General features: G+C 44.4%; 1 protein-coding gene across 1 annotated transcript in view; it reads left to right on the top strand.

Annotated features, from left to right (window-relative positions):
- Window positions 1-13,883, top strand: part of Matn3 (matrilin 3) — a 21,157-nt gene that overhangs the window by 3,225 nt on the left and 4,049 nt on the right. Inside the window, exons 2-6 of the mRNA XM_005360590.3 lie at window positions 1,272-1,838; window positions 4,639-4,764; window positions 7,087-7,212; window positions 9,505-9,630; window positions 12,013-12,138. Of these exons, the coding sequence (XP_005360647.2) occupies window positions 1,272-1,838; window positions 4,639-4,764; window positions 7,087-7,212; window positions 9,505-9,630; window positions 12,013-12,138 (1,071 nt within the window). The remainder of the gene's footprint in view (window positions 1-1,271; window positions 1,839-4,638; window positions 4,765-7,086; window positions 7,213-9,504; window positions 9,631-12,012; window positions 12,139-13,883) is intronic.

The raw sequence follows: 13,883 nt of genomic DNA on the forward strand, positions 1-13,883 counted from the left end.
GATGGATGGATGGATGGATGGATGGATGGATGGATGGATGGATGGATGGATGGATGGATAGACAGACAGACAGATAGACAGATAGATAGATGGTAGATACATAAATAACTGAGGGGCTGGGGATGTAGCTTGACGGCCAAGTATTGCCTAGTACACACAAGGTTCCAGGCTTGGTCTCCAGCCCTCAAAATGAAACAAATAAAGCCCACCAATGACAGAGGCAAAAATCCCTCTTCCAGACAACACCTTTCCTCTTAGAAATGACTTAGTCTAAATACTTTATTTTTTTAAAAAATGTATTTCACTTGTTTTTCTGAGAGTACCTCACGGTATATCTTGAACTAGCCTTCCTCCTTAGCCTCCGAAGTGCTTTGACTACAGCTGACATCACCACTCACCGCTACTAATTTGTTTTGGAACTACATACTGACGGAGCAAATAGCATTAATCTGTCCTTTTATTAGGAAAGGAGGAGCTGTGACGGACACGTCCTAAGGACCTCATTTCTACCTAGGGCTGTGTTGTGTGTGTGTGTGTGTGTGTGTGTGTGTGTGTGTGTGTGTGTGTATGTATGTGTGTGTGTGTGTGCGCGCACACACACGTGCATGTTTGTGCATGTGGATTGAAAGTGGAGAATGAACTAAAAAAGAGATGTGCTAACTGGATCCTCTCCCATCTAGTCCTGGCAGTGACCTGGCTTTGGGCGGCTAAGAGGGGGCTGTGCAAATCAGGTTAGAGGAAGCAATGTGAACTAGAAAAGAATAAATGGCGGTGAACTTGTGTTGAGTGACTGGAGGCCACAAGATGCCTTTGTGTAGAAAGGATGTCGGAGCTTTGAAGGTGAGGGTTCTTCTTTCCTGCCATTGCAGCTGATGTGTAGCCAGCAACAAGTAAAAAGATGCAAAGAGAAGTGGCCGAGAGAGTCTAGGGGAGGAGGAGAGACATCAGGTTATAATCTGCGATCCTTAAAACAAGATACACTCCCAAAGATGGAAGGGCAGTAGCTGTGTGTGTTATCCCATTGTCTCAGCTGAGACTCACATTTCAATGTGAATTCTCACTAGGGGATTCTGAAGGCCCGGTGTTTTCAACACTCAGCACAAGGATGGCTTCTGGGAAGGAAGCAGGCAGTGATACTGCTGGGATTAGGGGCTGCTACCAGACCTGGCTTCTCAGAATCCCAGAGTTCTCTGGGAGTGAGGTCTGTCCCGTTTCTGATCGTGGTCTGACTGCTGCTTAGCCTTTTGTGTTCCTCACAACCTTCCTTGCAGGTGTTTGCAAGAGCAGGCCTTTGGACTTGGTGTTTATCATCGATAGTTCTCGTAGTGTCCGGCCTCTGGAATTCACCAAAGTGAAGACCTTTGTGGCCCGCATCATTGACACCCTGGACATCGGGGCAGCTGATACGAGGGTGGCTGTGGTGAATTATGCCAGCACTGTGAAGATAGAGTTCCAGCTCAACACCTACTCAAACAAGCAGGCCCTGAAACAGGCTGTGGCCCGGATCACACCCTTGTCAACAGGCACTATGTCAGGGCTGGCTATCCAGACAGCGATGGAGGAAGCCTTCACTGTGGAGGCAGGAGCTCGGGGGCCCATGTCTAACATCCCCAAGGTAGCTATCATTGTGACCGATGGGAGGCCCCAGGACCAGGTGAATGAGGTGGCTGCCAGGGCCCGGGCATCTGGTATTGAACTGTATGCTGTGGGTGTGGACAGGGCAGATATGGAGTCCCTCAAGATGATGGCTAGCAAGCCCCTGGAAGATCATGTGTTCTATGTGGAGACCTACGGAGTCATCGAGAAGCTTTCCGCTAGATTCCAGGAGACTTTCTGTGGTAAGTTGGTAAGTCTTAGCTTCCAACTAGCAAGGATGTTTTAGTTCATACATTGTGTTCCTGGAAATTGGTTTGGAAGGATTTATTTGTTTTTAAGTTGTGCGTATGTGTGTGGGTATGTGCACATGAGGCAAGAAGCCTCAAATCCCCTGCAGTTGGAGGAAGTTAAAGTCACCCCAGATGGGCAATGGGCACCAAACTTGGGCCTTCTGCAAGGGAAGTATGTGCTCTTAACTGCTGAGCCAACGTTCCAGCCCCCTGGAAAATACAGTATATTCATTTTTTGGGAGGGGGTAGAAATTTTATGGAAGAATTAAACACATGCAATGCTTTTTTGGGAGGTCTCACTCTCCTTTTTTAACCAACCTAAACACATGGTGTTGGTTTAGAAATACAAGGCTGTACTATATGTAACTCGGTTTGTTCATAAAACCTTCATGTTTGCATTAGACGTGGTAAGTTCTGGAAATAACCAGAATAAACAATCCCGCTGCTCCCTGATGGGGTCAGAAATAAAACCCCAAACCCAAAACCCAAACATTCAAACTCAAGACATCTCTTCAGTGTCCTCTTCTCCACCGTTAACACTCCTCCCCTCCCCTCCAAATGTTTGCCTTAGCTTGCCATCTCCAGATTTAACCCTGCCTCTCTTGTTCTCCCGCAGAAGCCAGAGTGGTGTCTGCCCCTGGAAGGACCAGTGGGCTGGATCCCAATATCACTGTTCATGATTATGCAATGAAAGCTCATTTTCGGATTTGACTCTTTCTCTGCTTATTCTTTTGTGGAACAATTGGATTAGGGACAAGAAGGGTTGTGTTTTCTGATTCACTTAGATGCAAGGAACAGATTAAAAACAAATCATTTTGTTCATCTTCTATTCTTCCTTTTGGATGGAGTTTGAATATGATCATGCTAATTTTATTAGCATTTCTTTTTTGGCATGAATTAATCAAAGCAACTGTATGAATCTATTCTATGCTGGAAGCCTTTTTTTTTTTTAAATAAGGATGTGACCTGGGTGTGATGGTATTGCCTGTAACCCCAGAATTTGAGAGGTGGAGTTCAAGGCCAGCTTCAGATATATCCTGAGTTTGAGGTCACCATGCACATGATGAGACCATGTCAAGAAAAAGAAAACAGAAATCTATTTTTAAAAACTTTAGAAAAATAGATTATGGTTTGTGGGTGTTACAATCTAAAAAATCATTTGGAGATGATCATTTGAAAGCCTCTGTGGGATGTTGAAATGAGTGTGGACACTGTTCCAATTTAGGTGAATTCCTAAAAACCACACTTTGTGCCATGCACATTCTGTATCTGTTCATACTGACCACCACATACCAAGTCAAGGAAACTGCTCCCAGCCTTCAGATACTATTATGGAGTTGGTGAAAAAGACAAGCAAGGGAGCCAATGGCTACAGTTGCAGCCAGCGGCTACAGTTGCAACCAACATCAGTGAGACTCTATATCTAAACGAATGTGGAACTCAGCATCATCAGTGGGTCGGGAAATGGCAGATGAAATCTTGGCCTCATTGCGGTCATTCCTGGCTGAGATCCCCTTGCCTTCTGTGTCCCGGGACACTAGGCTTTCACAAGACACCACTGGCTATGATGGCAACTACTTGGCATTTATTAGGCTCTAGAAAGAAAGTGCCTTTTTTTTTCTCCTTTTTTTCCCAGAAAACCCCCTTGAGCTGTGGGTGAGAGCTCTTCCGTTAGGGCTCTGGTCTGTGGCTAGGTAGGGTCTTAAAGTTAGCAACTAGGGGTGGGCTCCAAGGCTGTAAAGTGGGGAGTGAGTGGCAATCTTTCCCTCACTTACAAAAGGCCTGCTTGTTCTGGGGGCAGCAAGGAGGGGGGGGTCCTCTCTGGAAAAAAACGGCTGAGGAACAGTTTGTTGTAGTCAACGGGCTGGAAAGATTATTGCATGAAAAGGCGCTCCTTGGGAAAATATTAGCCTTGTCCTATTGCCAAGGGCACTGGAGGCTGCGTTACCTGCCACAGGAGTGTTAGTCTCCTCTAACAGGCCTTGGCTTTATAGAAATGACTAAATTCATTGATTCGTCTTTAAAAACACGTCCCTGGGCGTATGTGTGTTGGGGGGTCATTCCAATGAGATATCAATGTTTCCAGGAGCAAGGAGGTGGAGATACGGTTTAGCCAACGTAATCTTAGAGCTTTCTTTTTATCTCTTTGTGTTTATAATTTAAATCCATCATCTTTGAAGCTACTAAGAAGCCAAGTAGATATCTGGGCATTGGCCATGTGATGGGCATGCAGAAGGAGGCTGTCGGCTGGATGGCCTTGTGCACCATTTGCGTGCTCAAGCAGATCCACTGCCCAAGTGTGAGTTAGTTCCAGACTGATAGGCACACTTGTGTTCCAGTGCCCTTTAGGCACAAAAATGTGGAACTGTTGCAAGCAAGGTCCCAGCTACGCGGGCCCCCGTAGCTCATAGCACTCTTGAAGGTATGTTATTATTCTCCACAGCTCTTATGGTCGAGAGGCAGGATTCTGTCTCATGGGTATCCAATTTGGCCAAATAAAACATCAAGTTGCCTGATCGTTTGATTCCAGCAACTCCAAATTCAGAACGTCCTTTCTCTTTTGAGAGATGTTATGGCCAGATCTATAATTCTAAATTTACAGCATCTCAAATCAAATATTTAATGCTCCCCCATCCCCCGTTTTAAATAGTGAAGTCAAAATGGAGTCCGAAAGAAACCTAGAGAGGCAGAAGGAAGTGACTAAAATGATTCTTTGGTATTGATGTAACTGCTGTGCCTGTGCTTTGCCTAGCTCTGGACCCGTGTGTGCTTGGCACACACCAGTGTCAGCATGTGTGCATCAGTGATGGTGACGGCAGGCACCATTGTGAGTGCAGCCAAGGGTACACCTTGAACGCCGACCGGAAAACATGTTCAGGTGAGGCTTCCTTAGGGTGCAGTGGTGGAACAGGAGCTCTCTGATGCCTCTTCTCCCAGGGTGGGGGTCTGTCTGAGCCTTTGACTTCAACCTCTTTTCTCCTGGGTGCCTTCTGGCAGACTTAGCACGGCTCAGCAGCTTTTCTTGATAGAGAACATGATAGAAAAGTGAGAACCTACTCAGGACAGTCTAGCCTAACACAGGCCTTGGTACTATTTTCTTTCTTTCTTTCTTTCTTTCTTTCTTTCTTTCTTTCTTTCTTTCTTTCTCTCTCTCTCTCTCTCTCTCTATCTTTCTTTCTCTTGTTTTTTGGTTTTTGTTTTGTTTTGTTTTTTGAGACAAGGTTTCTCTGTGTAGCTTTAATTTCTGTCTTGGAACTAGCTCTTGTAAACCAGGCTGGCCTCAAACTCACAGAGATTCCCGTGCCTCTGCCTCCTGAGTGCTGGGATTCAAGGCATGTGCCAGCACCTCCCAGTTTGTTACTATTCTTAAAAAAAAAAATTAAGCCAGGCAATAGTGGCACATAACAGGGCTACACAGAGAAATGCTGTCTCGAAAAAAACAAAAATCAAGACCAAACCAACCAGCTAAACAAACAAATAAATAAAATAAATTTAAATTATATTTGTGTCCTTGTGTGGGTATGTGTGTCTGAGCGCAGGTACCCGAGGGTCTCCAGGAGCTGGAGTTACAGGTGGTGAGCCACTGCCTGTGCTGTTAGGAAGCAAACTAAGATTCTCTGCAAAAGCAGTATGCCTCCTTAAACACTGAGCTGTCTCTTCAGCCCCTTCTTTTTCTAAAAATTAATATTTTAGATTAGTATGCAGATAGGTTTTATCATGGCATTTTCATGTTTGTCATTATATTTTGTTTTCATTTTCCTCAGCCCTGCCTCTCTCCCCAGTTTGCCTCCCTCCTTCTCCCATTTTAACACCCTTTCTGTTTCCCAAGGACGCTTATCCCATTTCCCTCTCTCTGCTTCTCCCCTCCCTCAAGATCTCTTCCTCTTCTCCCATGAACCCTTCGAGTTCTGTGATGTACAAACACACACATCCAATTTTAGTAGATTCCTCATGAGAGGAAAGATGTGATAGCTTTCTGAATCTTTTTTCTCTTGCTTGACATAGTAATTTCCAGTTGCATCCATTTTCCTGCAAAAATCCTGGTTTCAGTTTTCCTTACGTCTGTGTAAGATCCCATTGTGCATCTGCACCACATTTTCTTTATCTGTCCATCTGCTGATGAACATTTTGTGGGTTCCATTTCCTGGCTTCTGTGAAGAGCTGTAAACGTGGATGTATTGTGTTGACTTAAGGTCCTTACTCTGCTCGTTCTTTTCTTTGTTATCGGTCTTAAAGAAGACACCGATAAAAGGAATGGTGAGGAAAAAGGGATCCAAAACTCTTTAAATGTTTTCCTTTATTTTATTTCTTTTGGTTTTTTGAGATAGGGTTTCTTTATGTAACCCTGGCTGTCAAGGATTTACTTTGTAAACCAGGCTGGCCTCGAAGTCACAGAGATCTGCCTGCCTCAACTTCCCAATCCTGGGATTAAAGGCATGCACAACCACCATCCAATATAAATTTTCCAAATTTATATGCTAATTTATAAATTTATTTGAGTGTTACACACATAGACATAGGCATGCATGTGCATCATCTTCATGCAGTGCCTATAGAGGCCAGAAGAGGTTCGGGGTCTCTTGGTACTGGAGTTATAGACAGTTGTGAGCTGCCATTGGATGCTGGGAATCGAACTTGTGTCCTTGGAAGCACAGCCGGTCTTCTTAGCCAGTGAACCAAGTCTTCAGCCCTGGGATCCAAAACTCTGGATACTTTTGGAGATTTGACACCTTTTCCTGGGTTTTATTTCATTAGACACAAGCATCCCAATTTTTCTCTAGTACAGTACACACCCATAGACACTAGAAGTAGAGAGAAAGGCCGAAGGCCCTGCTCCGTGGTATCTAAGTACCACACAGAGTCAATGAGGAACAGGAATTAGCCTTTTTACCCTTCTTTAATCGTAGGAGAATCTTTGTGAAGAAAACAGACAACATTTAGTTCAAACTGCTAATTTTATAGTTAAGAAAATTGAGATGCAAAAAAGGGAAGAGGTATATGCATCAGTGGGTCTGTTGGCGAAGGAACAGGACCAGAGAGTAGGCTCCAAATTCCATCAATGCCTGTGCTCACTCCCTCTGTTAGCGTGTGTGTGTGTGTGTGTGTGTGTGTGTGTGTGTGTGAGACAGTGTGACTGCTGAGGGTTTGCTTGCCTCATCCTTTCCATGTGTCCACATCTGCCATTCTCATCTCTTGACAGCTATCGATAAGTGTGCCCTCAACACTCACAGATGCGAACAGATCTGTGTGAACGACAGAAACGGCTCCTACCACTGTGAGTGCTATGAAGGTTACACCTTGAATGCAGACAGAGCCACGTGTGCAGGTGAGTGGGCTGTGCACACGTTCACCTGTCAGCGTGCCCGGGGTTGAAGGGGAAGCCTATGGCTGGAACTTGATTAGTTTTCCATTTTAGCCACCCTGGGGATTTTCTGTTTCTTTGCTTTTTTCTTTTTCTGGTTTTTCCCAGGCTGGCCTGGAACTCAGATAACCACCTACCACCACTGCTCTGAAGGGCTGGAATTAAAAGTGTACACCACCTCTGCCCAGCTATATAGTCTGTATAAAAAATCAGAAATGGAGAGAGGGAGGGAGGGAGGGAGGGAGAGAGAGAGAGAGGTAGAGGGAGAGAGAGAGAGAGAGAGAGAACTCTGTAGTGGGGAACCTGACTAATACCTTATCAAGTAATGAGAGATCAACATCACTAGAGATGACCTCATTGCTCTGGCGGTGAGGGCTGCTGAATCACAGAGTCAGGATGAGTTAACCAGGAAGCAGATTCTGGAGACCAGCATGGGGTGCAGATCTAGCTTGATTCGGAAGTTCAATTGCACATATACATATATCATCCAATCAGCTAAGGACACTCCGTGCTATTACCCAATGATCCAGAATATGCGTGTAGCCGGCATCATGGGAGGGTGTACACGAGGAACAGCGTGTCCTGGCAGTGTGTAGTGGACAATGGGCAGGAAGCAGGTAACACTCTGGGCTTGGTGCCATTCTGTGGGTCTTCAATGTGCTCGGATCCCATTATGTGTCCTCTAGGATACTAGAGACCCTGCTCAGAGCAGCAGGAACCGTTGGCACTTCTCAGGTTCTCTGTCTTTTAGAGACACCAGCTGGACAGCAACTGTTCCCTCCCTCCCTGACAGTCTCACCTGATGTGGCAGCACAATTGGTGTATTCTTGCTAAAACTTTAGAAGCATGGGGAAATCTCAGACAGACCCAAAGGGAGAGAGTCTTAGTCCACCATGTTTTCCGGTTCTTCTCAAATGTGTCAAAGTCATAAAAACAAAGGTAGACCAATAAAATATCTCAGTATATGACAACTTCATGTCATGTGGGATCTTGGATTGGATCCTGGACCAGAAAAATGGACATTAGGAAAGAACTGGGAACATCTGAATATTGAGTGAAGATTAATCATCCTGTATTGGTGATTTTGGTTATCATAGTAGACTTATCTAGATTATTGGCATCTGGGAATAGAGGAAGTAAGTTTTTTAAAAAGCCTGAACTTGCCTTAAAAATGAAAATTTAAAGGTCAAAATAATAGATTAAAGCGGAATATGTTAGCTCATGGCTATCACCCTAGCACTTGGGTAGCAGAGGCAGGAGGGTCACTGTAAACTCCAGGTCCTCTTGGGCTGTAGATGAGACTCTGTCTCAATCTTCCCCCACCAAAATAGTTTCAGATATGTCAATACAAGTCTCTTCCTTTCTTTCTGGGTGTTGTGATCAATGACAGCAATTCTAGTGTTCAAGAGTCTAAAGATTAGCCAGGCAGTGGTGGTACATACCTTTGGTTCCAGCACTTGGGAGGCAGAGGCAGGCAGTTCTCTGTGAGTTTGAGGTCAGCCTGGTCTACTGAGCAAGCTCCAGGACAGGCTCCAAAGCCACGCAGAGAAACCCTGTCTTGGGGGGAAAAAAGCTGAAGATTTCGTGCCAGCTTTGGCTACATAGTAAGACCCTGTTGCAAAAACAAAAAATGTACCTCTACTGTATACCTGCCTTTCTGTTGTATATCTCTATTTATCTGTATTTATTCCGTGTGTGTATTCTGTATTTATTTACCTACCTACCTATTGCCTGTTCATCTAATTCTCACAGGTAAGTACACTGAATAAAGAATTGGGTCCCAGACTCTCATTCCACCCTAAATTAGTTGGTCTCCTGGGTCTCTTGTACCTTATTTATGACACAAATGTTAAAATAGAATTTCTCCAAACTCTAATTTTTCCCTACTCCTGGATCTAGTGCAATTAGCTGCATAAGTGACTGGTCTATTTCTGGGTTGAAATAAGTACAATAAACCTAAAAGGAATGCATTAAGTATTAATGAGATGCTTGGGTTATAAAAACCTCAACACTGATGGTATTGAAAGAAGACCTGAGTATAACATCGGAGACTAATTATCATGTGTGAAGGATCTTATTAACTCTGCTAATTTCTTGTTAGAGCAAACAATGCTGACAGTTTTGGTCTCACTTCCAGCCAGCTTCCCTCTCCTATATTTCAAGCTGTTTTAAAGCAAGCATGTTTCTGTCTCTGGGTACTGAAAGACTCTTTGACTTTTAATTTTAAAATTCCCCTCTTGGACTCTCTACTGGCAGCTCAGGATAAATGTGCTTTGGGTACACACGGCTGCCAGCACATTTGTGTGAACGATGGAGCCGGGTCCCATCACTGTGAATGCTTTGAGGGCTACGCTCTGAATGCAGATAAGAAAACATGTTCAGGTAAGGTCCATTCCACAAACCCTTCCCTGCTTGACTCTTTCTATGGTGGTGAAATGAACCTGCAATTCGCAGGGAGAGAGGTTCTTGGGGGGGAACTTAAAGACCCAAGCTCAGGCATCTGGCCAGCTTACATGCTTAGAAGCATGTTTCCCCAGGGGGTTGGTGAGCTCATTGGCTTTTCCAAACATAATAACTTCAGAAAATTACTGGGAAATGGGTAGGGAATGGGGGATATGAGAAAAGCTAATGATATATGGGGTCCCCATCCAGGAAAAAATTTAGAACTCTGTACACTGGGGCCTTTTTAAGCAAATAGAGGAAGTCAGCTGGACAGTGATTATTTGCTGTGATAGGCTGCACTGATCTTTTTCCAGTTAAAACTTGGCCCCAGGGACTTTACTGTCGTGTTGATCTTTAAGCTGGATTCTTTTAGCAAAGGAGACTTTGTGAAGGGTTGACTCAGACCCACACAGGCCTTCCAAGGTGTTGGAAGCGGGGACATTCTTGACTGTTTCTAGCTGATCAATCTTCAGTGACTCAGGCCTTGTGACTTGGCTAACGAGCCCCTGCCGGGACCATTAATCCTCATTAATTTGATTTAGGTCCGCTGGTGGAACAGGGCGGCATTTATACACATCAAAGCTGTCCATCTGGAGAGGCATTTCTTGCTCTCGAGGTGCTGCTGAGTTGGGCACATTGGCGCTTTCAGAACTGTTCCATCTGCTCCTCTTCCTCGGGGAACTAGATGTGGTGGGATCTTGGCAAGCTAAATGAAGGGACGCGGCACATCGCTGGCTCTCTTGATTTTGTGCTTTTTTTTTTTTTTTAAATTTTTGCTTTTGTTTCTGTGAGACCGTGATTCCTGCATCCCCAGCTGACCTGAACCTCACTGTGAAGCCCAGTTTGCCTCAATTCGCAGTAACCCTAAGTGCTGGGTTACCGTCGGTTGAGTGCATGGGTACCCCATGCCTGGCTCTTCTCCTCTTTAAGAAATGAAATCAGACATGGCTTCTAATCCCAGCCACCATGGCGAAGGGAGCAGGAGAACTACGATCAATCAGTACAAGACAAGAAACAAGAACAGGGCTTTGGCCCTTGTAACGGCAGAGAAAGAATCTGTGTCTGTCTGGAGTCTTTCTGGGTCCAATAAACTCTTTTCACTTGTCCTAGGCCATTGGACACAGGACCCACAGTGTGGTGTCTCCTCTGTTCCCCACTGAAGTTTGGGGCATGCTACCTTTATCTCTGAAATGCTATTTATGTGATAAGCAGAGCACTTCAGGATTTAATTGAATATATCATCATTCATCTTATTAAGTTATTGTTTTTCTTTTTCCACATGAGAAAGAGAGAGAGGAAGGGAGGGAAGATAGATAGATAGATAGATAGATAGATAGATAGATAGATAGATAGATAGATAGATAGATAGATAGACAGACAGATAAAATGAACATTAGTGTTCAGGTCACCAGTGACCAATGTTTTTTGTCCCACCTCGTAAGGTATCAGTGGTTGGTCTTTAGGCAATACAGTCCTTTGTGTGAGTGTGTGTGTGTGTGTGTGTGTGTGTGTGTGTAGCATCAAACTTAGCTCCACAGACAATGATGTCTGAATTAGTGATTTCCTTCATGGCTATGACAAAATGCCCAGCCCAAGCACCTGAAGGCAGGCAGGAAGGAAAGAAGGAAGGAAGGGAGGGAGGGAGAGAGGGAGGGAGGGTTTATTCTCTCCACAGTTGGAGGGTGTAGTCTGTAATGTCGAGGACGCCACAGCAGCTGGAGCTTGAAGCTGCTGGTCCCCCTGGAGCTGATAGTTAGGGAGCAGAGAGAGATGAAAGCTGGTGCCCAATCAGCCTTCTTTTTTTTTTTTTTTTTTCAGTTCAGTTCTGGACACCAGCCCATGGGAACGGCATCACCCATATCTCTAGTGACTCCTCTTATCTCAGCACTCTTTAGAAACTCCTTCACAGACGTGACCCCAGGGATTCTAGATTCAGTCAGGCTGACTCTCAGGGTTATCCACCACAGGCTTCCTAGTCGATTGTTTTTGATGATGATCTACAAACAGCAGTGATAGGTTTCAGAAATGCCTATGGTAAGCTCTGTACTGCCATTGAGACTCAGTGCCCTCCAGTATATTGGGAAGGAGAGAAGAGGAGTCCCCTCAGACAGCTGCCGGAGAGCGAAGGGGAAGGAACAGCCAGGTGTAGCATGGGGAGGAAAGCCGTTTTTTCTTCCTGGAACACAGGAATCCGGTGACGACTCCAGGCTCCACTCTCAGCGCTGACTGGGACCAACTAAGTTTTTGTATTCCAGAAGTTTGTGTTTAGGGTTCTATTTAACTAACAGATAAACATTTTCTTTCCTGCATGGTTTGGGTCAGTCCGAGACAAGTGTGCACTGGGCACTCATGGCTGCCAGCACATCTGTGTGAGCGATGGAACGGCATCCTACCACTGTGATTGTTTCCCTGGCTACACCTTGAATGACGACAAGAAGACGTGCTCAGGTGAAGACGGGTCCTCTAAGTAGATTTTGTTTTAGGAAAAATCAATCTAGGAGGAACCACTTTTTTTTTTTTAATTTATCATATTGAGTTGCTTTCCTCTTCTACTACACAGTCTACTTTCTATAATTTGATCCCATTTTCTTCTCTCGTTTTTCTTTCTAATTAAGGTCTCAGCCTGCTTTTTATTGCTATTGTGGTAAGTTATGCATAACAGCAAATGTATTAGTCTGACCGTTTTCAAGTATTCCCGTGTCAATGGTCGCCATGGTTCATCTTCAGAGTCTTCCACCCTCCTGTCTAATGCTCTGCAGTCACGGGAGAGTGACGGGACTTGCCAGTTTCACCCAGTGCAGTGGGGGCTTTGATAGGCATCCTTAGATCAATTTAGGGGAGCACCGACTGCCCCTTTCACAGTCTTCCAGTGCACTCAATACTGCCTTGAGTTCTTTCCACTTGTTTACATTGTCTTTAATTTCTTCCAACAGTGTTTTGTAATTTTCAGTGTACAAGCCATATACCTGAAAACATTCCTAAGTGTTCCATCTTTTTTTATTTTATTGTGAACAGATCTCTGTTGGAGGAGTCCGCTTGCTTGTTTACCAGCTGCTTAGCCCCAAAATAATCACACAGAAACTGTATTCATTTAAACCACTGGCTTGGCCCATTAGTTCTAGTTTCTTATTGGGTAACTCTTACGTATTAATTTAACCAATTTTTGTTAATCTGTGTATCACCACATGGCTGTGGCTTCCGGGCTAAAGTTTCAGCATCTGTCTCCAGTGGGGCTACATGGCTTCTCTCTGTCTCCGCCTCCTTTCTCCCAGCATTCAGCTTAGTCCCCCCCCCCAGCTCTATTCCCCTACAGCTCTGCTATAGGCCCAAAGCAGTTCCTTTATTAACCAATGATATTCACAACATACAGAAGGGAATCCCACATCAGATCTCTCTGTCTCAACTTTCAATTTTGCTATACCAGTGCTCTGTAATTTTCTAAGGGGTGTTTATAGTAAGAATATCCCATTGAGCATGTGGCTTCACAGATCTTAGTGTCTGTTAAGCAAGAACACTGGGCCAACTGTCCATCTTATGCTCTGCACAGAGATGATTGGCTGATTTTGGCAGATACTTTCTGGCCAGGTATGGGCAGGAGGATCAGTAGCTCAAGCCAGCGTGGGCTGTCTGTCTGAGACTCTGCTTCAAAACTTAAACAGGAGATGGCTGAGGGAAAATGAAGATGTGGGTTCAGATCCCAGGCACCCACTAAAGAGGCAGGTGTGGAAGTACATGCCTGTAATCCCAGAATTCTGTGGGCTTGCTCACCAATCAGTGAACTCCAGGTTCAGTAAGAGCATCTGTCTCAAAATATAAGGGAGGCAGTAATAAAAGAAGACACTTGATCCCTGCCCCCCCCACGCACACTTCAGGTTATCTAGGTTGGCCATCAATATAGCTCTGAATTGAATTTTAAGCTCCATAGTAAGTAAGGATAAAAAAAATTATACTTCTCAATTCAAATCATTTGACAGAATAGCAGTACTTTGTAGGAAATCAGGAGTGACCTAGTTTTAATCTTTGAAGTATTTTGGTTGTATAGATAGATAACTGTTCTCATGTCCATGACTTAAGAGAACCAGTAGGATAGGAAGACTGTCTTTTTTCTTTCTTTCTTTCTTTCTTTCTTTCTTTCTTTCTTTCTTTCTTTCTTTCTTTCTTTCTTTCTTTCTTTCTTTTTTCTTTCTTTCTCT

The sequence above is a fragment of the Microtus ochrogaster genome, linkage group LG3, assembly GCF_000317375.1.
Source record: "Microtus ochrogaster isolate Prairie Vole_2 linkage group LG3, MicOch1.0, whole genome shotgun sequence".
Taxonomy (NCBI): Eukaryota; Metazoa; Chordata; class Mammalia; order Rodentia; family Cricetidae; genus Microtus; species Microtus ochrogaster.